Source organism: Oxyura jamaicensis, assembly GCF_011077185.1.
Source record: "Oxyura jamaicensis isolate SHBP4307 breed ruddy duck chromosome 10 unlocalized genomic scaffold, BPBGC_Ojam_1.0 oxy10_random_OJ61, whole genome shotgun sequence".
Lineage (NCBI taxonomy): Eukaryota > Metazoa > Chordata > Aves > Anseriformes > Anatidae > Oxyura > Oxyura jamaicensis.
The window spans coordinates 88,431-114,521 of NW_023304203.1; the positions used below are offsets into that span (position 1 = coordinate 88,431).

Here is a 26,091-nt window from a genome sequence, read left to right on the forward strand (position 1 = left end):
CAGGTTTACAAAGAACATTGGTTGAAGGAAACTGAACTCAGTGAAAAGATAAACCCAACCACGCGGCACATCTGAAAAAAATAAATTACTTTCAAAATACCATCATTTGCTCAAGTTGAACAGGGTTTGCCTTCCTTTAAATACATCGCTCGCTAAAGCTGCTCTATACTCAGAGCTGCTGCTTCCACTGAGCTTTGCAATTAGTTTGTAAGAAAATATTCTGTTTTGTATGTGCCCTGTGGCCTCTCTTGGCTTGCCACAGCTTTGCCAGCTCGCAGCTGATGCCAGAGCAACCAGAACTGCTCTCGCCTGCCGAGGAGACGGGGACTGAGCGGGAGCTGCAGCGCAGCCTCCTTCCTGCTTGGCTCCAAGCAGGCAGAGGGGCTCCTGCGCTGCTGGGCGCGCGGTGGGGTGCTGGGCTGGCGGTGCAGCTGGCCCGCAGCCCAGCCGAGCGGGGAGGACCCAGGAGGTAGAATCACAAATAATGCTCGTCATCTTCTGGGATGTGCCCTCCCCTGCCCGCAGCTTGGAGTACGCTGGATGCTGGGCTACAGGCAAGGGGAAGACTGGGGCAAGGTCCTGGCTTCCCACCCCGCAGCGGGGCAGGTGGGAGGGCAGGAGGACGGGCAGGACGGCACTGGGCAGGGGAGCTGTGTGCAGCTCGGGTGCTCCTTCTCCGGGGCGGCTGGAGGAGACGGGGCCCCGAGCGGGAACAGATTTGGTGGCAAGAGCTTGCCCAGGCTTCTGCAGCACTCAAAGCATGCTGGAGCCTCGCCGGCTTGGGGCACCTGCTCTGAGTGCCCGCAGCAGGCAGTGACCGCTGCCCCGCGCCGCCTGCAGCCTCCACCCAGCACAGCTCGCAGGACATCCCCGTCTCCGCCTTCGCCCGCCCGGCTGCAGCCTGCCCCTCTCCAGCGGGTCTGCCTGGGCGCCGAGCCCGTGGGCAGCAGCAGCTCCTCTTACCACACCAGGTCCCTGCAGGCCGGCGGCCGCCCTCCTCCAGCCTGCTGCGGGCCGGCCGCCCTCCCGCTTGGCTACAACATGTTGTAGTACGCCATCTCCTTCATGGCCTGCTCCGTCAGTGCACTCTCGTCCGGGGGGTTGCCGACCCCTCCGTAGCCGTAAGAGTTCTCCTCCTCGAAGTCTTCCATCTCCTGCTGGCCGTCCAGCTCGGCGTGCTCAGCCCCGGCCAGGTCCATCATGGGGTCTAGGGGACAGCGCCCACAGTGTCAGCCCTGCCCCGTGGTGCTGGTGCTCCACGCGTGGCTCTGCGGCACCCTCCCCACCGCAGCACCCACCGGGCGCTCCCCAGAGGTGCCGCGGCACAGCCCAGCTCCCGTGGCGAGCCGAGGGACACCACAGCACCCAGCCCGTGGTGGGCAGGGCCAGCTACCGGCCACAGCCTCCAGCCCTGCCTGCACCTACCTTGGCTGTCCAGGCTGATGTCCATCACCCCGTGCTTGACCTTCATGTGCCGGCTCAGGTTGCCCTTCAGGTTGAACTTGCTGGAGCAGTAGGGACACTTGAAGGGCTTGCTCCCAGCGTGCAGGTGCATGTGGCCCAGCAGGTTGTACATGCGGTTAAAGGACTTCCCACAAACCTGCAACAACGTTCCTGGGGTTAGCGAGGGCCCTCCTGCTGCCCCCCGCCCCCAGCAGGGGCTGAGCAGCAGGCATTGCCCAGCACTGCCTCGGGGACGTGGGCTGTGCAGAGCAGACCTTGCTCCCTCCCCGACTGACTGCGGATGTCCAAGACTAATGGGGCTGCGCCCCCCTCCCTCCCCCTGCCTTTCATGGGAAGCCTCGAGGACGATCCGCTGGTATTCCTGTGAAACCCCGCGTGTCTAGCACTGCTCAGAGCCAGGCAGGAATTGACCTCCTCGGGCAGCTGTGCCCTTGCCCTCATCCGGAGCCGCTGCCTGCCTGCAGCCGCAGCTCGAGCAGAGGCAGCGCAGGACGAGCTGTTTGCCCGTGCGTACTGCGGGAGGCATCACAGAACTGAACAGAGGGAGGCATCACAAAACTGCATTCGTTAGGCTGAGGGCTCAACCCAGTCCCGGCTGGCACCTCTCCAGGAGCAAAGAGCAGCGCGCCGGGGCCCGCGCTGTCCCCGGGTGGACGTCGCCCCCCCCATGGTACCTTGCATTTGAATGGCTTCACCGGTGAGTGCACAATCATGTGGGTCTTGAGCGTCTGCTTCTGCACAAACGTCTTGAAGCAGATGTGGCACTGGTACGGACGGACGCTGGTGTGTATGAGCATGTGGCGCTTCATGTTGGCCTGCAGGGTGAACTCCCGCCCGCACACCTCGCACTTGAACTCCTTCACGCCCTGGAGGGGTTGCAGCACGGGGTGAGCGCGCGGCGAGGCGGCGCGGGCAGGGCTCTGCTGCGGCAGCTCCGGCTGCACACTGCCGGCCGGGGCGCACGGGGGGATCCCGAGCAGAGCCTCCTGGGGCACAGGGACGGGAGCTGCGCTTCAGTGACTGCCGGTTGGAGCCAGCTGCGATGGGAGATTTTCCCTAGCCAGCCCTCCTGCACCTCCCCGAAGTGTTTCCTGCCTCCTCCTCCCTGCCTGCTCTGTGAGCAGCGCTGGTGCTGCCGAGAGCCTGGGGCCGTCCCCTCCCGCTGCCTGGGAGCCCAACTCGCCGCACAGCGGGCAGCCTGCACCCCTCCTCGCCCCACACAGCACCTCTCAGCCGTGCTGGGAAAGCGTGCACAGCACTTGGAAAACCTGGCACTAAGTGCTGCTGGGGCGACACCGAGAGCAGCTCGGACCAGGGGCAGGAAGGAGCCGTTGGGAGAGCCCCGCTGCAGCCCCGCTGTGGTGTGACAGCTCAGAGAGCCCTACCCGAGCCCCCAGCATGCGGGAGGTGGGCTGCGGGGAGCTGGGCCAAGGAGACCCGGCTGCCAGGCCCAGCTCTGCCCTCTGGCTGACCGGGCAATCGCTCCCCCTTGAAAGAGCCCCTGAGAAAGAGCAGAGCCCTCAGTCAGACCTGCTGGGGGGTCAGCGCACTGGCCAGCATCCAGCACAGCCCCCTGCAGCAGGTTTGAAAGCCCCCTTCCCTGGGGATGGAAACCCCCAGGACAGTCCCTGACACCCTGCCTACACGATGACAGCAATTTCTCTCCTATTTAAGGAGCTGTAGTGAACGCTAAGCGGCCCACCACCACCCGTCCCCGGGCCAACGCCTCTCCCCGGGGCACAGCAAAAGCAGCAGCCCTGGGGTGCTCGATGCACCGCGTGGCCGGCCCCGGCACCTACCTTGTGGGTGAGCGAATGCTGCTTGAGGTGGTGGATCTGGCTGAACTCCATGCCGCACTCGGTGCAGACGAAGGGACGGACGTTCTGGTGCTTCAGCATGTGGTTCTGCAGCTGGCTGCGGTAGTGGAAGGACTTGCTGCACTCCAGGCACTGGTAGAGCGTGGGGCCCTGGTGCGTGGCGAGGTGCCGCTTCAGCTGGGTGAGCGTGGAGAAGTCCAGCCCGCACTCCACGCAGACGTGGCAGCGGCCACTCTCGTGCTTCACCTCGTGCGCCTTCAGCTCGCTGGGGTAGGCGAAGCCCCTCCCGCAGAAGCGGCAGCTGTAGGGCTTGATGTCGGTGTGCAGCAGCATGTGCCGCTTCAGGTGGCTGGTCTGCGTGAACGCCTTGCTGCACACCTCGCACTTGTGCGGCCGCGTGCCCTGGTGGGTCAGCAGGTGGGTCTGCAGGTGGCTGGGCTGCTTGAAGAGCTTGTTGCAGTGCGGGCAGGAGTGGGGCTTGATGCCGTTGTGGCCCAGGATGTGGGTCACCAGGTTGTACTTGGAGGTGTAGGACTTCTCGCACATGCGGCACTGCCAGCGCTTCTGGCGGTCCCCCGCCTCCACCAGGTAGGAGTCGTCGATCTGCACGTTGATGTCCAGCCGGTCCAGCTGCGCCTTCTTGTTGCGCTCGCTGTTGGCGCCCGCCGCGTCCGCCTCGAGCTCCCCGGGCTCCTGCCACGAGAAGCCCTGCTCGCTCTTCACCTGCTCGGGGGACGCGGGCGCCTCCACCTCGCCGGGGGACGGGGCGCCCGCCTCGAAGGCGCACTCGGCCTGCGGGGTGCCTGCGGTGCTGCCCTCGGCCGTGCCCGCCGGGTCGGGCTCGCTGTGGCGCGGCTCGTAGCTCTCCGTGGACTGGCGCGTGTGCCGGCGCAGGTGCCGCAGGCGGCGGGGCTTCCTGCTGAAGGAGCTGAGGTCGATCATCTTCACGGCGCTGCTCTGCACCGTCTTCTCCTGGCTGGGGTCCGGGAAGGCGGGCGGGAGCTTGTGCTGCAGCTCGTCCTTGTCTTCCCCGGGGACGGACACTTCGTACACCACCTCTTCCTCCACCTCGGCCTTCTCGCGCTTGACCTTGGGCACCAGCCTCACAGGAGGCCGCTTCCTCCTCCGGGCATGCTTCTCCAAGGAGGACTCTGCCTCCAGGGCTTCCTCCTCCTGCCCGTCCCCTGGTGCCTGCCCGTCGCCCTCCAGCCGGTACTCGCCCTCCGGCTCCTCGGGCTCCACGCCGGCTGCCTCTGGCAGTTCTCCTCCCAGCCCCGGGAAGAAGCCGGCGGGGCTGACGGTGGCCCCAAGCAGCTCATTCTCAGACACCAAGCCCAGCACCGCAGCCTGTGCCAGGGAGAGCACCACCACGGCGTCCGTCTGGGTCCCACACTCGGTGAAGCGATCCATTTCTCACCGCTGCCTATGCTGTCATGGCTGGGGAAGGAGAGGGACAGGCGTTAGTTAGCCTTCCTCGTGGCTCCCTCCCACCCTGCGTGGTCTGACAGCCACACTGCTCTGGTAAAGGCTCGTTTCAGCACGGACAGACCTGTCTGCTGATCACCGTCCCCAGCACCTCCCCCAGACCAAACGTGAGCATTTCCAGAGCTGGTCCCCAGGCTCCGTGCACCCTGGGACACATGGGGCTGCGCAGCTCCGGGGGTCCCACGTGTGACACCTGCAGCAGGGGCCGGGGGACGAGGCTGCAGCAGGAGAGCACAGCCTAGGACCCGCTGTTGGCTCTGCTGGCTAGGTTACAAACCCTGTGGTTTGAGGTCTGGGCTCCCTGTGCCCCTCAGAGCAGAATTTCCCACGGACAGGCTCCCATGCAATTCAGGGACAGGCTGGGAAAGCCAAAGGTGCCCGTCTTTCCTGGGTTCTTTGCAGGAAAGATGCGGCAGCGAAGGCCACGGGGAGGCAGAGCCCAGATCCTCCTCCCTGGGAACATTTTGAGCTGACAACTGCCAGTTCCACGAGCCCGAGTGAAACGCACGGCAGAAGTTGGTGTGGGGCTGGTGCTTGTGCACTCGCCTGGCACAGGCTGCCCCAGCTCTGCCGTGCCCCCACCACCCTAAGAACCTTCCATCCTGCTATCGTTGCCATTCGAGCACCTCCTCGCCCTTTTTCTTTTGTTTCTGTTAATGCCTGTCCCCAGCAGTTCTGTCCCAGCAGTAAGCACGATCAGTTCCAGCAGCTTTCCCTCAGATTGTTTCCATTTCTCCTGCCTTCCTCCCCCCTGCAGCAGCACTGGGCCTATACAGCCTGCTTACGGGGCAGATTTATGAGATCACTCACAGAGCGAGGGCTACAGAGACGGTTAAAATCATTGCAAAAACCACGGATCTCCAGGGCATTGGGGTGAATGCACCTGGGCCCAGAGATCTGTCCCCCCTGCCCTCTGGGAGGGCCTGCAACAGGATCCTGCAGGATTCCTAGAGCTATTAATAATTCTGTCTATTTCCAGGAAGAATGGCACAATGGCTTACAAATGGCACAAAGCACTGCTCGCTTACACGGGGAGGAGTGTACCGCGGTGGGACTGGCTGGTGGAACAGCCTGCTCGGGTCTGTTGGCAACACAAGCTCTTCCGAGCAAGTTGTTTTGGGAGAAATAACGCACGACCACAAAGTGAGGGACAAACGGTGCGGACGGGGCTGCAGGCAGCAGCCTGTCCTCTGCACAAGGCGTGCAGCCACAGGGCAGGGTCAGCACACAAAGGAGCGGTTTCAATTCTTCTGCTTGCTCCGCCGGACTGTTCTGGTGACGAGCGAGGGGAGGAAAGGCAGACGGTGGCGTTCGCACTGGTGCCACGCACACTGCCGGCCAGTTTGGGACACACGGGCTGAAAAGGTCACACAGCCACCAAGCGAGGGGCTGTGGGGCCACGCGAGCCCCGGTCCGTGCAGCGCCGCCACCGCTGGGGCCCAGCCCCAGAGCCTGTGGGGTGCAGCCCTGGTCCCGCGTGGACAGACCCACGGCCCCACACAGCCCCGCGCCCAGCTGGTCCCGGGGGGCCCGCAGCAGCCAGGGCTGAGTCGCCCCGGAGGGGACAGAGAGCCTCTCGGGGAGCCCCCGCTCCTTACCGTGCGCACTTCCCAGTGAAAACCAGGAGAAAGCTGCACCCAGCAGCGGGCAGCACCTGCTCGTCCTCAGGGTTTAAGGAGGCAGCCAGGCAGGGGTTTCAGGCTGCCACGAACCACCCGGGGAGCTGGGGCAGCAAAGCACCGGGGAGCGGCCGCAGGGGGGGAGCGCGGGGCATCGCCTGCGGGACGCTCAGACCCCAGGGCTCTGCCCGCTGTGCCCCAGGTCGGTCGGCAATGCGGCTGGAAAGCAGCTAAGGGAGGATCTCAGACAAAGCAAAAGAGAAAGTGGGAGAGAGAAGTGGGAGAGACACTTAAAGAGGCAGGCAGGTCTGGAGCAGGAGCAGCCCACCAGCAGGCGGGGAAAGCAGAAGTGCCAGCTGCCAAACACGCTTAGCCTGGGGCATCCCGCGCTAGCGTGGGGGCATCCTGGACGCTCTGGTTTGTGAGGACTGAAACAAGCCTCGAGAGGTGCCCACACGCATGCAGCCCACTCGAGCCCTGCTCCCCATGCCTGGCCTTGGAGAGAGCTGGGCACGGCCGTGCTGCCGCTGCAGCTCCGGTGTCCCCAGCAGAGCTGGAGGGCGCCGTGCATCGCCCCTGGGCTGGGCTCCCCTGCGGGCATGGCCTGGAGCAGCCCCCCTGGAGCAGCCCCCCCGGGGTAGCCCTTGGTGCCTGGTACCACCGGGCAGGGTAGCGCTGGGGGAGCTGCCCCCGAGTGAAGCAGAGGAGGCCACAGCTTCCTCCTGCAGCGAAGAATGTCCTTCTAAATATAATTATTTCTGCAGCTACAACAAAGAGGAATCCTACGGGGGAGGTAAAACAGGAATAAACTCTAAACCAGATTATGTCGCAGTCCCAGGAGCACCTGCAAGACTTGAAAGCAGCAACTGTGGGCTAACTAACCGCTCTCCTTCCCGGAACGGAGAAGCCCCACTTTGTCAGGTTCTCATCCTCGCTGCTGCAGCCGGCACGGCCGCTGTCCCGGCCGGCTGGTTGGGGTGCAGGGCCAGGCGCCAGCTGCCCTCTTAGCCCGTCCTCCCATGTCCGCAGCACACATCCTCCCGGGGAGGGAGAAGTGACGGGGGAGGCGAAACAACCGGCTGGAGAGCAGGAAGAGGAAGCCTGGGGGAGAGATGAGACCTCGCTGGGCCCAACCACAGCCACAGCCTCGCCGTGTGCTCGGCACGGCGCTGCTGGGCTCGGGGATGGGAGCAGGCACCCTTGGGCCAGTGCCCACAGCATGGGGTGTGGGAGCCCCCCTGCAGCACTGGGCAGGGCAAGCCGGTGCTGCTTGGGAAGCAGACACCACGGCCCTGCCCAGAACCCCCCCGGCACCCCCAGGACACCCCTGTGGGCATGAGGGAGCTCTGCTGGGAGCTCAACCCCTTCCCTGTCCTCCGTCTGCCTGCAGTGCCCCAGCACCGGCCGGGCTTCTCCAGCCCCCGGAGCCCCCCGACCAACCAGACAGTGTGGGGAGGGCGCAGGGAGCCGGCTGTGTCGCCGGGCAGGGGGTGGGGTGGGGGGAAATCACAGCAGAAACCTGCGCTCCCCTCAGCGCCAGCCTGCAGTGCTGCTCTGGAGGATGCGCAGCGCGGATGAGCCTCCACTCTCCAGCGTGGGTGGAGTTCTTGCAGACGTGCAGTGGTCTCCAAACCCTTCATCACCCTGCTGCTCCCGTCTCCCACGCACGCTCCCTCCGCCGAGCTCAGCTGGATGCTTTGCTTACAGCGAGCGCCTCCGTGGGGTGCACGGCTACCGGAGAAAGCAGCACAACAGAACTCACCCCTGCATAAACATCCCCTGCCATTTGTGCGAGGACGGGAGGGATTCTCACTTCCGTGCTCCCTGCTCCGATTTCCCGGATCACGACCGTGCTCATCAGCCCCCTGCCGAGCCGCGGCCGAGCGGGGCCAGGCGTGGGCTGGCCGGAGGGCGCCCGGCAGGAAGCACGAAGCCGGGGCTTGGAATGACAGCCGTTTCCCGGAAGGAACATGGGCGCAGTGCTGCTGGCTTCGAGACCTGCTAATGCAATTCCTGCTCCAAGTAAGGAAGCTAAAAACAAGAGGCAGCTCCCCAGGGCCCCTGTCCAGGCAGGAAAGCCAGGGTCCCTTCCCTCAGTGCTGGCAAGAGGAGCCAGGGAGACCGGAAAGCAGGAAAAGCTGTTCTGATTCGTTTTTCTTTTTGTTTTCTTCCTCATGTTGTGTCCCAGTGCAGCAATTTCTATCTATTTCCCACATGGACTGGACGTCTCTTCCAGTCCCCTTAGGATCCTGCTTTCTCCAAGGGGCAATTTCTCTGTAGCCATTTATCATTCAGGACAAAAAATGCCCACGCATCTCCTCTGGCTGTGTTCTGCAGCCGTGCTGTGGTCACACCGCCCAGCTCAGGGCAGGAACCGGGGGTTCCCGGCGCCCCGGCAGTGCTGGTGGGCAGGCACCGTGCCGGTGTGGCACTGTGCTGGGACAGCGCCGGCCGCCGGGACGGCTCTGCCTCCGAGCCCAGCACCACGAGGCAGAGGCTGAGCGGCTGACGCACACGCACGCGCTCCTGAGACCAGCACTCACGTGTCTAAAAAGCAAAACCAAAACCAGAAAAAAACAAAACAACAACCCCAAGACAGAGGCCTTTAGAAGAAAGTAAATTATAGATTCCTATCTGCAGCACTCCGAGAAAGGGGACGAGCGCCGCTCCTCTGGGCTTCCAGTGCAAAAACAAAAGCTGTGTGGGACGCAAACCAGTCTGCACTTTTCTCTGTCAAACGTTCAAGCCCTTGTGCATAAGACAGCGAGCTTTGCTATTCAAAAGAGAGCAAGGCCACAACAGTTAGCAGAGCTGCTGAAGCAGCTGCACAAACACACCGCGCCGAGAGGGAAGTGGGGAATCAGACAAATGCTTTTGTTTCACTTCCTGGCTCTCACTTCCCCGTTCAGCCTTCTCGAAGGCCTTGCAGAGCGGGCTGGAAGTGCTGTTTCCCGACACATTGGCAAGCAAGGCAGGGCCAGGCACTCCCAGCTCCTCCCAGAGGTGCTCGGACGCTCCCCATGGGCGCAGCCGGACCCTCTCCTCCCCGGGGAGCTGCTGCCAGCCCCGTCCCGCAGCGCGCTGCTCGGCCCCCGCCGCACAGCTGCACTGAAGGCGGCAGGGGAAGGAAAATCAGCAGAAATAGCTTGTCCCTCCCGGCTGCCGCAGCACAGCAGCAGCTGGGCTGCTGCCGAGCCCCAGCTGGGCACGCAGGAGCTGCTGATGGTGGGGGAGACGTGCAGGCAGGGCAGGGACGGGGACGGTGCTTGCCTCGCGGTGCCACCACAAGTCCCAGCGCTGACCCAGTGCCACCAGGCTGGTGCAGGGGCGATTTACCTCCACCGTTTGGTGCCAAAGGTGAGCCTTGCACAGGGCCCCGCGCTTCGGTGCCACCCCGAGCAGGTGGGTAGGAGCTCGCCAGGGGGACCAGATCGTCCCCTGCCCGTGGGGGCTGAGCGGGGCGGGGGCTGCCTGTGCCGGGGGTGCAGGTCCTCCCGACGGGCGCTGTGCAATGCGTTACCAGCGTCTGCTCCATCCGCCCCCTCTGCACGTCTCCACGCTGACTTCCCTCACCCCGTTCCTGACGATTGCTCCTTGAGTTCGGATCATCCGCCTGTCCCACTTCCCCCAGATCAGAAAAACAGGAAATGGATTAAATGTGCCTGAATATTGATTCCCAGTAGCAACACGAGAGCAAGTTCTCTGCAGCCCCAGCGCCGGTCCCCAAATCCCTCCCGCGGCGGTACCGGCGGGCCCAGCCCTCGCCCAGCTGCAGCAGTTCCTGCCCGCGTGCCGAGCTGGGAACCAAATGCTCGCCTGGGCTTGCATCAAAGCCCCGAGTTAGGGTTTACGTGCTCTCCAGCTCATTTGCTGACTGAGACACTCGCCCGCCTGTACTTTTCCCACAGACGAAGTTACACAAATGCACTTGTGAATGTCTCCTCTGAAAACCACAAGTGTTGGTGTTTCCCTGTTCCCTCTCGTCCGTGCCTCCACCGACGGTCATGCTTCTTCTTTCCCATGGCGGACTGGGGAAGGACGCACCTGGGGCCGGCAGCAGTTCCTTCTCCTGTTCTTCTGGGTTTTGTGACATTTTCTTTCAGCGCTCTCCTCCCTCTCCCGGGAGGCTTTGTCTGGGTGTGATCTGCTCTCCCCGTGTCAGCACGGGCTGGAGGAATCCAGCTGCCCCCTGCATTTCGCTGCTCCTCTCGCCCCAGCCCCTGCCCATCCTCCTCCGAGCCATGCCATTTCGTACTGACCGCCTGCTTCTTAGGTGATTAAAACTGTTTTTTTAGAGAGCTGCCACTTCCTTATGCCATCTAACTTCTATTTACCCCCATTCCTTTGTGTTTAACCACTCAAGCTCTTACCTGCAGCCCCTTACACCTGATGGTTCCCCTCCCGCAGCACTGCACCACGGCCCTCCTTGCCTCTGGTACACTTCTTGCTGGATTCCAGCTCTCTCAGGAGCTGCACCAGACTGAGTCATTTGTTGCTGAACACTTTTCTTTTGCTTTCCTTTCTCTGCTGTAACCTGCTTGGTTTCCCCCGGCCTCTCCTGAGCTGTTCCAGCGCCTTGGGCAGCCCCGTGCAGCTCCGGCACCAGGGCTCGGCGGCAGCTCAGGGGCTCCGAGACGCGCCGCGATCCCGAGCAGCCCTGGGCAGCCCGTGTAAACCCCACCGGCACACACGCACAGGGTCTGCCCGTGGCCTCCCCGGCACGACAAGGGGAGCAGGGGGAGCAGAGGCTCCGTGCTCGACCTCACAGCCCCTGGGCAGCCGAGGAGCCCCAAGCCCTCCTCGTTACCCCTCCTGCACGGTGCTGGGGGCTGTGGGCGCTGCACTGCTGGGGCTGGCCGCGGCCGAAACCCCGTCCCCCGTGCATGTGAGGGTGTCAGGGCTCTGCGGCAATCATTAACAGCAAATGGCTAATTGGTAGGTCTTGAGTAGCTGTGAGCATAGCTCCGAGTTTATTTTCTTTGTCTTTTAAAAGAAGCTTTCAGTCAAGTTTGATAAAGGAAAAATCAGTCTTTCATCTTTTCTTTTTTTTCTGTGTGTGGTTTTCCCATAAAGCTGCTTAAAGCACCCATAACATTTTTAAGCTGAAAAATATATTTTTTTCCCTGAAAATCACAACGAACGACTGAAATGATTCATAAAACTGACCCAGAACACTTGTTCCGTACCAGGCCTGAGGATTTATGAGGTCACCTTGGTTTCAGCTGCATGCTGAGTGAGGGCTGAGTGACAAAAGAATGACTGGGGTCTCCTATTCTCTGCCCAGCCCACAAAAGCGTTCCCATGCAGGATAATCAATCTAACACCGCGGCAAGGCGAAGTTGCTTCCATGCTTAAATCCTGGTGTAAATCAAAGCCAAAACGTCCACCTCGTTTCTAAAGCTTCCGTGACCAGCCCGGACGGAACCCAAGCAGGTGCACGTGGGGTTTGTACGGAGCCAAGTGGCAGGGGGGGCACAACCTCCAGACACGGAGCACGGTGTGCGGAGGACGAGCTGCTGGACACGGGGCCGGTCGGCTCCAGGCCCCCCGGGGGGAGCTCCCACCGCAGCACCCGGCCCCGCACCCGGCCAGCGGGAGCGCAGAGGCGAACGCAGCGCTCTGCCCCAGAGCCTCCCTCCTGTCTGCATCTGGGTCAGAACTAAAAATACTGCTCCTCTTCCCACGACTGACATCCAATGCAAATAAACCAGACTTTAATCTAAATAACGAGCCAGAGTTCTGAGCAACGGGAAGGAGGACGCGTTTTGCTGGATTGCTGCCTACCAAATAAAGTCGTCGCTTTTAAAGAAATCAAAACAATTTCTGAAGTCATTCAATCAGCGTCTCCAAGTTAGGTATCACCAAACTTGTTTTTTTAAGGGAAACTTCTATTAACTAGTTCTCTAGAAAAAAAGGTAACTCCCACTTACTGTGAGTTGATTAGAAAGCAGAACCGCTCCCTTCACTTTCTGATGAGGACAGCCCGACGTGACAGCACCGGGAGCGCTCTGCGTGCAGGAATTATCCTCTTTGGGGGCTTTCATTTCAAAAACAAGGACACAACCTACCACTCGCACTGTGACAAAGGCACCTTTTTTGGTAAGAGTAGGTGAAAAAAACAAGTTGAGGAAAAAGCTGATTGTATGTCTGCGTGACAGACAGTGCGTCAGGAAGTGGATCTCTTTGCCAGATCATGTTAAAAACCACCGCTAAGCAATCTTTGGGTCATTCTGCTGGTGATTCGTACCGCGATGGTTACACTCAAAGGGGAGAGTAAACATTGGTGGGCCAGTAGCCACCGGATTACTGGCACACTCTGGCTGGAGGGGAAGAAGGAGGGTTTTTAAAGAACTGCACAGAACTGGGGAGGTACACAGCCTGGAGCTGCCGGCTCTTGCCCCATGAGGAGCCAGGACCTGGTGCAGGGCCAGCACCCGGAGCTGGGGGCACAGCACCGGGGCAGAACTGGGAGCCGCGGCGGGAGCACTGGGAGCACTGGGAGCCATGTCAGCTTGCCGTGGGGAGTGGGGCCACGACCCAGACCGCTCCCGCACTGCCCTGGGCAGCGGGGCAGGACCCCGCCAGGCCCCCCCGCCCCCATCGCCGAGCCCCCCACCCCTGCGCCCCGCCCCCAGCACCCTCCATCCCCACTCCTCCATCGCTCCCTCATTCTTCCCGTTTCCCTGGCAACCCCTATCTGGGCGCTGTGGATCTGTCCTCTGCCTCCCTCTTATCTCTCTCCTTTCTCTTTCATCTATCTCCTAATCTCCCTCTGTATTCCAAACCTCTGTCCTTTGCTTGCTTGCTTTCTCTTGTGCTTTTCATCTCCTCCAATGTCTTCTTTATCTCTGGGTTACAATTATTTGAATCTCACTCAAAAAAAAAAAAAAAAAAAAAAAATCCACTCCATTAACCGCTGTGGCACCAGCCAGCTCCGGCTCCCCTGGCAGCCCGGCCGCGCTGCTCAGGACCCCTGCCCCTACCAGAGGCTCCTGGCCAGGTCCCCGAGCGCACCCCCCGCCCGGTGGGAACAACCATGGAGCTGCCATGCTCGCAGGCAAGGCCCTTCCTCAAAACCCTTCAAACAAAGGGAAAGCAGAATTTCAATCTTGTGCTACAAGATGTTCGGGATTGGGCAATTAGAGCCAACTTGCAAACTGCCTGCAGGGTTCACTTGCCCATGTTTTGCTGCAGTGCTGCAGTTTGAAGAGCCCCCACTTTGCTTTATGTTCACTGCACGCGCTTTTCACACAGAACCTCTGCTTTGCTAGAGAGAAGCACGGCCGCTCGCACACCCTGAGGTTTTGCCCTGCTCTCTGCAGCAGGACCGCGCTGCCCGGCCGCTGTGCTCCTCTCCAGCTCCATCCTCCAGCCCTCCTCCAACACAGAACGAGAGCTGGCTGCTCCGGTCCAACCTGTGCTCCTACACTAGGTTGTTCCTCAACTTCTGCTTTATTTTAGAGCAACTGGGGAGACAATAATTAATGGGGAAAATGGTAGCGCACAGGGAGAGCTGGGATTTCCCTTGCTCTTCGCAGTTCACCTTGATGAACTTCTGGCGTTTCACTGCCCAGCAGAACAAGGTCTGTCTCTAGCTTAGGAGACCGAAAGGACTACACTGTGACCCCACCAGCCCTGTCTCCATCGGGTTTGAGCCTTTCCATGGCATACGGGGGCCAGGCTTGGCCCCTCGGCAGAGATCCGGCTCTGCCGCACAGCCCAGCTTTTCCCAAGGGCTGCTTTTAGGCTGCCCAACGCTCCCCTTCCACCCGAAGCTGACGCGTTCTCCCCATCCCACCCCGAAGTCTCTTCCCCCATCTGAACAGGCAGAACTCTCCTGGGATCCCGAGAGCTTATTGCCGTGCCATGCTCTAAATGGTTGCCGTTCACCCGCACAGCAGCGCCGGCGGCATCGGCAGCAGTCCAATTGCACCTTGCTGCTGCCGGGAGCTGCAGCGGGCGAGGGCAGCGCCAGCGGGGCGAGGGAGCAGCGCCGCTCCCCGTCCAGCCTGGCCTTGCTGCCCCGGTGCCACCCTGGCCCCGTGAGCTGGGCGCTGGGTGCCGTGGCACCGGGGGGGTGCCTGCGACCCGACGCCAGCAGCACGCTGCACAGGGCTCCCTGCAGCAGGCTCCTGATGGAAATCACCCTGTTCTTTGGAAAACAGTTTTTGCTTTTAAGTGAAATAAACAGGGAAAGAGAGACTTTCAAGTTCCTCCTTGCTGTAACGACTTCTCTTCTGCATGCTCTTTCCTCTCTGAAAATAGAAGAGCTATTCAAAAAAGATGCGAAAAGAAAAAAGGAACTGAATAGAGGAAAGAGGAAAGAAAAAATGGAGCCCCAAGGGGGAGGAGAAAAACAGAATGAAAAGACAGCAAAAGTAAAGAAAAGGGATGAAAAATAAAGGAGGGGGAAGAGAGAGACAGACAGAGAAGCTTTGAAAAGAAAGAATGCTTCTAGCCTGAATACAGTGTGCATGAAAAAAAGAGCGCTTGAAAAGAAACAGCCACATGAAATGACCTCTCATTCACAGACTGTGCCAATCACGACGACAATGTAAATCCTTTCTTCTTTTTTACATTCTCTCTCTTTCCAGTGGGGGCAGAGGGAAAAGGAAGAAAGGAGAGTTAATTCTCAGCACAGCAGAAAATAAATCTGGTCTTTTCTAACTCCCTGAAAGAAACGCTGAGCTACTTTTAAAAATACTTCTCCTAGTAATCACACATGCAGATACGTAAAAAACAGCAAATGAAATTCTGTGCACTGAGTTTCTGCAAGGAAGACTCTCACTCGTGCAGTCCCCGGTGAAAATAACAGCAAACAGAGAAAACAAATCTGCAAAACCAAACGCTTCCATGAAGGCAATCAGCATTACAGATCTGGGTCAAGAAGCAAAGGAACGAGAGGGGATGTTCTGGACAGGCAGAACCCAGGGGCCTGATCCTGAGCCCTGCTCTGTGGGGGCAGCCCTGCAGGGCTGCGGGGTGCCCAGGGCCGGTGCTCCCCATGTCTGCAGGGGCTGTGGAGAGCCCGTGGTGCCCGGCCAGCTGGGAGCAGAGCACGCAGCAAGAGCTGGCAGCAGTGGGCCAGGCATGGACTGGTGCTGCGCTTCTGCCAGCGCCAGGGGGTCCCATTTTGGGTCCCATTTTGGGTCCCACTTTGTTTGGTGCCACCAGCAGTGGCGGGGGGCTCACAGCCTGTTGGGTGCAGAGACGTTCCCAGACTGAAAAGCGTAGTACGGAGCGAGGCATTGTAAGCCAGGACAAAGGGAGAATAAAAACGCAGTGAGGAGACAATAATGGAAGCGGAGTCAGAAAGGAGAAAACTGCGGGCCTGCTGGAGCAGGACCTGCAGCACGGCCCCACAGCGAAGGCGAGAAGCCCAGCAGCAGCAGCAGCATGTCTGCGTTATGGGGAGGGACAGCGGCCAGCCAGGGTGCAGCGGCGATGCCATAGGCAGCGCACACCGAGCTCAGCTCTGGAGCAGCACGGAGCTGTCCCGCTGGCACCCAACAGGTGCTGGGGCTCCGGGAGGGCACCCACCGACGGCGGGGACCTCGGTGAGGGGCAGGGAGCACTGGGTTCAAGGAACTGACACACGCGGGGACAAGCACCCTTCTGTGTCTGGTCTGGCAAGTGGCTGTAAAAGGGAAAAACAGCCCAAATGTTACAGCGTGGGATGTGCACCATGCAAAAGTGCAGCGGGGGCCTGATGTGATACCACAGCCCCTCTGGGGAAGAGGACCGAACAAGACGAGTGCAGCATGCAGACGTCACTCTCAAGGCTGTTGCTGCCATTTTCCCTGCAAACAATTTTGGTCTTTGTATCCTGCGCGTGGAGCTTGCCCAGGCACGGACGGCGGTGCCGGGGCTGCCGGGTCCGGATCCGGCTGCTCCCCTCCCGCCCCGGGCTGCATCCTGCACCCAGCTGAGCCCAGCGGGGACACAGAGGCTGCCCAGACCCGTTAGCAGCAGGGGGAAAGCCGTAAACAGGTAGCCAAGGGCCAGAGGGAAGGTGATAGCTACTGAACGCAGATGGTTTTGCTGACGAGTCCAGTCTCCATACACCGAACAATGGCTGGCCAGGAAACATCCCCCCCCCGAGCTGCAACTACCAAGTATTTCTGCTTACTTCTGCTAAGGGAAGGAACCAGAGCCATCTGTGACCCCAGGACTGAACAGGGACGAGAACTTCAGCTCAATGTTCAATACAGCCATGTAAAACCTTCTTCTGCTTTTCAAACTGCTGCTTTGGGTGTTTAGGGCACATGGTCAGCCCGAGCCCCGAGGGGCCGCGACGTTCCTCTCCATGGCCACAGAGCCACAGGCAGCCCTCGGTAGGAGCACGGCCAGCTGGTCCCTGTGGGAATGCCACGCCACCTGTCCCCAGGGATGCCACCCATCCCCAGAGATGCCACCTGTCCCCAGGGATGCCACCCATCCCCAGGGATGCCAGCCCTGCTCAGATTGTGACTGGGAAGCCCCCAGCTGCCCATGCTGATGACACGGACGGGCTCCATCCCCAGGGACCTCCTGTCTGTGTCTGGGACACGCGGCAGCAGGGAGGCGCAGCACAGCTGGGGCCTGCACGACGTGGTATAGTGTCTGGGAGGCTTTAATTCTAGGGTGCTAGTTACTACCAGCCTTGGATATTCCTTCACAAGTAGAACTTCTGAAATCCGCTCTTGTTCACAAAGGGAGCCCCCTCACTTTGTTTGCCTGGAGGCTCATCCAGAGCCTGCGCTACGTCCCTGGGAATGGGGTGCTGAGGTGAGAGGCAACGGCACTCTGTCTTGGTGAATTCCAGACGCTCAGGCCGCTTGTGCTGCCCACCAGAGCGGCCGCAGAGGAGCGGCGGCCTCGCGGGGTCCCCGAGCACAGCACCAGCTGCCACGGGTTCATCGCAAGGCAGACAGATCCCGCGGCAGCCCTGGCTGGGCAGAGCGTGGCCAAGACAGCAGCAGAAAGCAGGGCTTCCCAGCACAGTTTCTCAGAGAATTATCTCGAGCACACAAAATCTTCCCCTACAGAACTCACAGGTGCCACCAGTCACGTGGGCTGGAGATGTTAAATAACAAACACATCAAGTGTATTTTTCTGTAACCCATAGATAAAAGGAGGAGGGAAAATCACAGAGCTTTCTCGCAGCAAGCGTGCAGGAACACGAGAGCAGCTTGACTTCTTCCTATTCACACAAGGCGTCAGCCCTGTGGGAAAGTCCCGGTTCTGATTCCTCTAATAGCAACGTTGTTGGACATGTTGCACCGTTTTAGGAGCAAAACTGATTGCTCAGCTGCAAATGCCACATTATTTTCAGATCCACAGGGTGAAAAAAATTTCAGATCCTTTTCCGAGTAGGGGAGCAGTTTGGAAAAGTGAGCGTTCAGTGTTTGGAGAGCCCTTCCCAGGGACTGCCGGAGCGGTGAGCACCAGGTGGGGGGCGTCAGCTGCCCCCACGAAACCACAGCTCAGGACTGACCCAGGGAAGAGATTTCACTAAGCCAGATGCAGAAAGTGTAACGTCCCCCACCAGCACTGGCCAGAAAGGGCCAAGTGGTGGCTGCCGGCACTGGGGGCGGCTCTGCCGGACAGGGTTGCACAGTGCCGTGGCAGCGGGGCGGTTTTCCAGGCTGCAGCCCAGCCCCTGTCCCTGTCCCCTCACTGTGCGGCCGGGGCAGCCTCGTGTGCTGGGTGGGGTGAGCCACCAGCCCTGCGGGGTGCCAGGGAGCACCAAAGCTGCCTGCTCTCCGTCCCGAGGCTCTAGAGCCACTGCCAACATTTCTCACCATTCGGCACAGGTTCCCTCCCTGCCGTGCCCTGTGACACCCCTCCACCACCGCACCACGTCCGACCGGCTCGCACCACGCCAGCGGGGGCACGGGAGGGCGGCCGGCGGGCAAGCAGCCCTGACACTGCTCCACAGCTCCAAGGGACCCTCCAGACCCCGAGCCCGCTCAGCGACAGCAAACGGCGGGTGCTTTATTCACCAAGCCTTGCCCTGGCAAACGCGGGATCTCACAGCCAGCGGCGCTCTGCCTGCTGTTATCTCCAAGAGCACAACAACTGCACGTGCGCTCTGGGTCCGAGCAGGGTGATCGCTCCTCCTAATTGCGTTTGTGTACGTTGGGGGTTCCAGCAAGGAATGTGGATAATGCGCTATTTTGGTTTTATTTTATCAAAGTTCAGCAAACACATTCGCAAGCACCTGTGTGTGCACTCACGTGGGCCTCTTTCAAAAAAAATCCTCTCTAAGCCTCTGCCTATGGCCAGAGATGGTGGTTTCTTTCTCAAATCTCTTAGCCCAGAGAAGCAGCACTGTGGGAGCACAAAGCAAGTGTGTTTCAAAATACTGAACTTTGTCATTAAAGGAAGAAAAAAAACCTCCAGCATGGAGCCTAACCTAACACAGATAAAAAGTTCGAAACAGTGACAGGTAAAATTCAAGCCACTGAAGTCAAAGTGACTGATATGGAAAACACCTCTCCTGAGCTGGAAGGCATTGTTTCTGCCCTAATGAAGGATAATAAATGTATGGCAGACACAGATGGATGATGCTTCAGAAAATGAAGGCTGTATATGTAATTTAAGACTATTTGAGAGTCTATGAGAGAATGAAGTTGGGGGATTTTTTAAGCTGAGCTACTTTTTCCTCTACTTCAGATACATCAGTGAGGAACCTTTTGGGTTATCTCTGCAGAAAGACTCACTGGCATAAAGGGCTCCACATCTGACTTCTTTCACATTTCTGATGACTTCAGGGGAGCAGAAATTTAGATTCAGAAACACAACTCCTGCAATGTATCAGATTCTCAGATTTAAATATCTGACAGCAGAGGGGGAGAGCTGTCCTGAGCTGCATCTCCGCTCTCGTGGAGCTCCGCACACACTCAGCTCCCTGCGTGCGCCCCAGACGCCCCCGCTGCAGCCCCCCAGGGCAGCGCCCCCCGCCCCGGGGCAGTGCCCCCCGCCCCGGGGCACCCTCCGATGCTGGACCCCAGCCCATGGCACCGCTGCCTCTCCTGCACAGACACCACGGTGGCGGGGCCAGGCCTGGTTCTCCTGGCAGGGGAGGCAGAGGTGCTAGCGGTGCCCTTCTGCGGGGTTTTTGCTGCCAGCTTGGGAAGAAGCTTCCACCCGTTTTCAGGCACTATTGCACTTGTGTACCTCTGCGTGCTGACGTGTTGCGGGCTCACCAGCCCTCCTCGCTGCCGCGTTGGCTGAAATTTCACACCACAGCTGCATATTTATCTGTGTTTGCAGGATCCAGAGGCAGCGCTGCGCACCGCTCCCGCGCGGGTCCCCTCCTGCAGCACCCGGAGCGGGTGGCGGCGCCAGCCCCGCACCGCATCGGCAGAGCTCGCTGGCTAACGGCATGGAAAACGCAGCGGATAAGCTGTTGGCCGTGCTGGGGGAAGGCTGGAAATGTTTGTACTTTTTACTAGTCTTTATAAATGTTTTATACCTTTTATACCACGGCCACAAGGCTGCTTTTGTCTAACGCATTTTCCCCTTGCTTTGGCAACTGCAAGGGCCTGCTTGAACTACCTCCAGTCCGCATTTTCAAAACAATATGCATAATTGCTATATTTTGCACTCTTTCTTCTTACAGCAAGAAAGTCCTATAAATATACAGAATATTCAACTGTTGAAATAATTTGCTTATATGTGTCCCTCATTGATAATCATAAAATGAAACCAAACCACTCAAAACCCCCCCGTAAATCAAGGCTTACTCTCTGCAGATGAGTTCTGCAATTACCCTGATGGGCTTCTGAAGAACATGCTGAATGGCCAAAGCATAAAACGGGAAAAGAGAAGAAATTCAACAAAGGACCTTGGCACCACTGACAAAAAGGCTCCACAGTTCTGTCTTCTGGGCAGTAATTTTCCCCTGGAGTGCACCAGTGCCTACGAGTTCAGGCCCTCAGCCTGCAGGACGAGGCTCTTCGTAAATGCACAACAGCCAACGGGAACGCGTGACCGACATCTACCAGGGACTGACAAGAGGCAAACAAAGAAGGACAGGTCAATCAATTCCTAAAAATTATAACTCTCAGGTGGTGCAGAGAAATGAGATTGCAACCAGCCACGTATGGAGCTGTTAAAGTTCAAGTCTTATGCTGACCTGTTTCCAGGTGGCCGGAGGGCAAGCGCAGGAGAGCGGCAAGGCTTCCATTGGGGTCAGCACAAGTTGCACCATGTTTGTTTGGGTTCTGCCTGGAAAAGGGAGCTAGCTCCCCAGAATATCCATTCTTAAATAGCAATTAGTGTTTCTCAACAGCAGCCAGCTGGATCGGGCCTGGGACACACCCGGCAAAGCTCAGCACCTTATTACCCAGACCCTGAGGAGGCCACGGACTGGCAGGGCTGGTACCTGCCTGCATCCTGCATGGGCCAGGCTCTGGTCAGCAAGCCGTGGCCAAAATTTCCATTTGACTCTGTCCCCAGCACTGATATCTGAGCCCTGGCCAGCACCTGCGAGTGGGAAGCAGCGGGAGAGCCAGGACAGAGCCAGAAAGACAAGGTGAAGGAGAGGAACCAGCAAGCAGAGGTAAAGCGCTGAACGGCAGCACGTCAGAGTGCCAGCATCCTTCTCTTACTCATTGAGAGAAAGAGAACAGCATATTAAATTTTAAACAAAGGCCTCCCCATGGGAAAACCTCCAAACACCGTCCTCCAGCTCTCTTTTATTTCCAGCCCTGCTCGTGCTGAGCTCACACAAGCCGAGGCACTGCTCAAGAATGAAACCTGCAGCTGGATGGAGCCGGGGCTCTGCAAAGGGGACACTGCGCACCCCAACCCTCTGCTGGGGGAGTGAGGGTAGGAACAGGGGAAAGAAATGGGGAGCCCCTGGAGAAATGATCATTGGAGAGAAAAGAGCAGGGAAAGGAGGAACTTGATAAATGCCAGGGAAGCACCGGTGAGCGATGCAGTGCTGAGAGAAGGGGCAGAGAGGGGAGAAGTGACCTGGCCCCATGGAGCAGGCGCACTGGGAAGTGCCACTGCTGCCAAACAGGACAGCCAAACCCAGGGGACGGATGCACCCCAGGGATGGACATACCCCGGGGCTGCCAGCTCTCAGCCCCTGCCAGCTGCTCCCGGCCTCATCCCACGAGCCCCGAGACTGCCCCACGTATCGCAGCGGCTCCCACGCTGCCCAGCAGAGCCCGTCCAGGGCACGGCGCAGGTGTGGAACCCGGCTTTCATACGGACAAGCCATGGAAGTAAAGCCCTGAACATATCCATGCGCTGCTTCCTAGTCAATGCATGTCCCTCCCCAGAAGAGGCGTGCTGAGATAAAACCTGCAGAGCACGGACTGGCATTCCCTAGGTCAAAGCTCCCGGTGCCTGCCGTGTTCCTGGCCGCACGCAGCATGGAAGCGCGCTGGTTGCGGTGGCATGGGGGCGCAGAGAGCATGCTGAAGAGCCACTGGAAATAGATGAAGAATAGAGTTTTGATTTTAACTGAATTTACTCATTTCAGTTGCTCTGTGTCACAGGATTAATTTAAAATACAGTTGCCCTGCAACTCACTTTTCTTGCTGCAGTACTGAAGCCTCAGAGCACATCCAGCTGTCCCGTTTTTAAGCCATTTTCAGGCCAGCACGGTGCTGGCTGCTCAGCACTCCTACCAGCCTGGGGTTTGGAGCTGCCGCTGCTGCCCCAGCCACCCCACTCCCTGCCACCCCCTGGCCATGGCCCCAGCCCCCAGCTCCTCTTCATCAGCCTCACCTCACACAAGCCTCCTGTCCCGACAGCGCAGCCCCAACCTGCTCCGCTCACTGCTCACCCCTACCACCCACCCGCCTGCTCAACCCCCGCCGTCCCAGAGCTGTAGGAACTCCCGTTAGCAAGCGTTCTCCACCAGAACTCATCCTCTTGCACGCCTGCCTCCCCCAGCACTGCATGGCGAGGAGTGGGGCAGCGCTGTGCATCCCCTGCTCTGCACGACCCTTCTTCACAGACCGCTGGCGTCCTGCCCTCCGCTTTTCAGAGAAGAAAGCACCGCTGCACAGGAGCCCTCCCGTTCTCTCGGGGGGCAGTGGCCCTGGGCACGGGGGCCCAGCAGCCGCACAGTGCTGTCCACGCTGCCACCCCTCCTGCCACCCCGCCGTGGCTGCACACCAAAGCCCTTCGCCTGAGCTGTCAGCAGCAATGCTCAGGTCCGTTTTGTGGTTTAATTTAGTTAATTTTTAACCTCGGAAGGTGACGAATAGTTACAAATTTTCTTCCTTTGTACGTTACTTCTCAGCCACTGACTTGGAATTTCATCTGCCACTGCACTCCACGCCACATGCTGTGGATTCCCTAGTTCTGAGTAACTTCTGGAACATAACTAACGATTTTAACTGTAGAAGAGGCTTCACTGATGTGCCACCCATCCCTGCCACACCAGCCAGACACTGCCAAGCGGTGCCAGGCCCGGTGCAGCCCCGCGGTGCCCGCGCCCTCGCCACGGTAATTTACCTCCATTCACCTCGGTTTAATTTTGCATCTTGCCTCTGCAGTGCCTCTTGCGCTCCCCCAGTTACTGAACTATTTCATTTTTTACTCCCAAAGCAAGACTTATGAAATTCCAGATGAACTTTCTACAAGCTTTTTCCTCTCCCCACACAGGAGTAATTCAGACACCGCCCTTCTACCTCAGTTTCTCTGCTGTGAAACTAGAGGTGGCCTGGGAGGGAAGGGAGAGTGGGAAGTTGTGCTTCTTCTTCCCACTTGAGAACATTCACAGAAACTCAGAAGACCTGATGCTTAAAAAAGAGAAGCTTCCCTCCCGCTCACTTCTCCTTTACTAAAAAGACTACGATATCTTGTGAAGAACATTACACAAACGGGGAGGGAAATGGGAGGACGGCGTTATCACAAGTGCTACGAGGAAGCTGTGTACTTTCCAAAGAAGTTTTTAGGCAGGCTGCTTACATGTTGTTTCTATTTCTGTTGTTAAAATGCTCTATTGTCATTCAAATGACTGTCAGACAGCTGAGAGCAAAGACCACCATGGGGAAAATTTAAATTTGCCCTCTGTCCCCTTCAATTTAAAGTTTGAGAAAGAAAATGCATTACTTGCTCATTCTCTAAGCAGGTCTTCACCAAATCAAGGGGAAGAAGAGCGATGCCCACTTAATTTCTCAAACAAAAAACCCTTTGCAGTTCACTCCAGCGAGAGTACAGAACACCACCATGTATTTCACTCCACGGCCGTATACACTTGAAAGATATATTTTTTTAGGGAAACCGCAGCTAGAGGCAGGCAGGCTGAGCTGGCCCTGCCTCTCCGAGCACCGAAGTCACCGCGTGGTACCACGGCGTGGTTGTGAGAAGGACCCAGGGGGACGTGAGAGCAGTGCGCAGGGATGGAAGAGGGAAATGTGGAATGGCAAGACAGGGAAAAGCCCCTCACAACTTGATCCCAGCCCCGTGTCTCGAGGCCCAGCCGCGCTGGAAGGCAAAACTCCCATGGGGATGGGGGCTGCCGGCCACCCCAGGCAAGGCAGGAAGGAGACAACCGCAGCTCCTCAAACACATCTGAGCCACCCAGCGACTTTCTTCCAGCCAAAACTGCGGCTGTCTCCATGGCAAGCCAGCCCCGTGCAGGTATTTTGGGATGTTTCATTTGCTGCCATCAGTGTTCGTGTGGCCACAGCACCCATGTCTCAGGCTGGGTGGGCTCTGTGCGCACAGGACAAAAGCTGTGGTTCCTGTCTGCCTGTGCTTAACAGTTTGCAGGATGAGATGTAAAAGGTCAAGGAAAAACAAAAACCCACTGCAGGTAGTGGAGGGAAAGGGGAGCAATGGTCATAAAACTGCAGGAAACCCACTGATCCAGCCAGCAGCAACAGCATGCACAACTACTCTGCCTCCCTTCCCTCTTGTGTTGGCCCTGATTTGGCAAAAAATCCAAGTACACGACTGCTTCGGCTGAAATTAAAGACTGCTTCAACAGGTGTTGAACTGGAGCCTACCTCACAGCACCAGTAAGCATACAGAGACATGGCCTCCATCAGCACGGCACATTTGCCTGTAATGCTCACTTTGGGATCGTATGCTGGCATGCTCCATGCAGTACAAACCCATTGCATTGCCTGCTCATTAACATTTCTAGCTGTTCAGTACAGGACAACATTTGTTGTCCCTCCCCACACTGTTTCCTAAACTAATTTATAAACAAAAAGCCTTCTTCGCATTTTAGTCCAATAAAACCAACTAAAAATACCTTCTCAGAGATTAACCCAACCCTAGCGATGTCAGAAGAAACAAGCAGACCCATTACTTGGGCACCGTGGAAGAAGGCTCTCCCTCTATGCACCGCAGGCATCTACTTCTGATCCCCTGCGTTCCCTCCTAAGTTCATGTTGGGAATGTTTCTTGGTGTCTATTGGAGCCCAAGTTACTGTCCTCTAACGTACCACTTTATAGGGAGATAAGGTGATCAGTGTTCACAGAGGGCATTCATTTAAGCCTGCTGGCAGAACAAGCAGCCTCAGCACCATATTTATTTAGCCCCTATCTCTGGTGGCTCTCAGTTACAAGAACTTGCCAGACTCCCATGACTGCTCCCTGCGAGTGGGGAAGCGCGCTCCCATTCCTCTGCTGACAGGGACACGCGGTGCCACAGCTGCTGTTCCTCAATTTACTGCCCGAAGGCCATTACCCCCAGAGGGCTGCACAAGGGCAGAGAAACCAGTGCCCCTGCTCGCGACTTCCCTGAGGTTTCCCTAGGAGCGTGGTGCTTTTAGGGTCTCCCACTAACCTAAGGCGCATTCATAGATGGCCAGGCCAGATGGCCCGCACAAACCAGACTGGAGCTGTGCTTACTGGAACTGCTGAGTGCACGAGCTCATCAGGCTGGTTCACATCAGTGACACCCAGGAGCAAACAAGCTGAACTCGTCCAAGCTGCGTGGGGCAGCGTCCTCCCGCCTGCAGCCCCAGGATGGTTTGTGCGGCCGCTGCGCCGAGCGTGGTGAGAAGTTCAGCTCCTCGGATGCCATCTTCCCCTTGCATCATCCCACCTTCCCTTCCCACACAGAGTGCTGACAAAGGAACTACTAATGATTGACTAATTAATTAATTGTAACTAATTCAACCGCCGCATCCTGCTGATTCTCAGAGCTATCAAGGGGCCGCACAAAGTTCCGAGAGCTGCTTTCCCTGGCCCGAAGTACGACCGAGCAGGCGCTGCCCGGACAGAGCCAGCGCCCCGGACCCGGCCCCTCCCGCGGCTCCGGAGCCCCCGGGGCGCCAGGGGACAAAAGGAGCGAAGCCCCGAGGTCTGCCCTGCCGGGGGTGGCCTCTCCCTCCCAGGCACGGCTCCCCGGGGATCCCCGGTTATTGCCCCCCCTCCCGTCCCCGGGGCCCGCCCCTTCTCGCTGGAGGTGCCGCTGGGCGCTCCGCAGGTCCCCACCCGGGCAGCGGCGGCGGCTCGGCTGCCACCTCCAGCATCCCCGAGACCGCTCCCAAACTCGGGGCAGCCGCGCCGGGGGCAGGCGGCTCTATTGCCCCCCCGGCGCCCCGGGACGGCCCCGCGCAGCGCCTACCTGCCGGCTCTCCTCGCCCCTCGGGGCCGCGCGGTGCAGCCGCAGCCCCGCGGCTCCCCCCGGACACCGGCGTGGGACGAGCGGGTGACAGGCGGGGGGCGGGGGGGACGACGACGACACTCGCGACAGCGCCGCGCTCGCTGCCAGCCGCGACCGGCCCCGGGGCGCG

General features: G+C 59.0%; 1 protein-coding gene across 7 annotated transcripts; it reads right to left on the minus strand.

The window, feature by feature from the left end:
- On the minus strand, nt 1–26,068 carry ZNF710 (zinc finger protein 710). Of its 7 annotated transcripts, XM_035312190.1 has the most exons (6): nt 19,666–19,675; nt 8,235–8,238; nt 3,264–4,718; nt 2,139–2,450; nt 1,426–1,600; nt 1–1,207 (listed from the first exon to the last, which is right to left on the minus strand). In XM_035312190.1, exons 3-6 carry the CDS (start codon nt 4,689–4,691, stop codon nt 1,035–1,037), a joined length of 2,088 nt encoding a protein of 695 aa, XP_035168081.1. In that variant the 5' UTR covers nt 4,692–4,718; nt 8,235–8,238; nt 19,666–19,675; the 3' UTR covers nt 1–1,034. The 7 variants fall into 7 exon arrangements, with proteins under 7 accessions (XP_035168081.1, XP_035168078.1, XP_035168076.1 ...); XM_035312187.1 differs by lacking the exons at nt 8,235–8,238; nt 19,666–19,675 and adding an exon at nt 25,923–26,068; XM_035312185.1 differs by lacking the exons at nt 8,235–8,238; nt 19,666–19,675 and adding an exon at nt 22,850–23,545.
- Between the last annotated feature and the right edge of the window lie 23 nt (nt 26,069–26,091).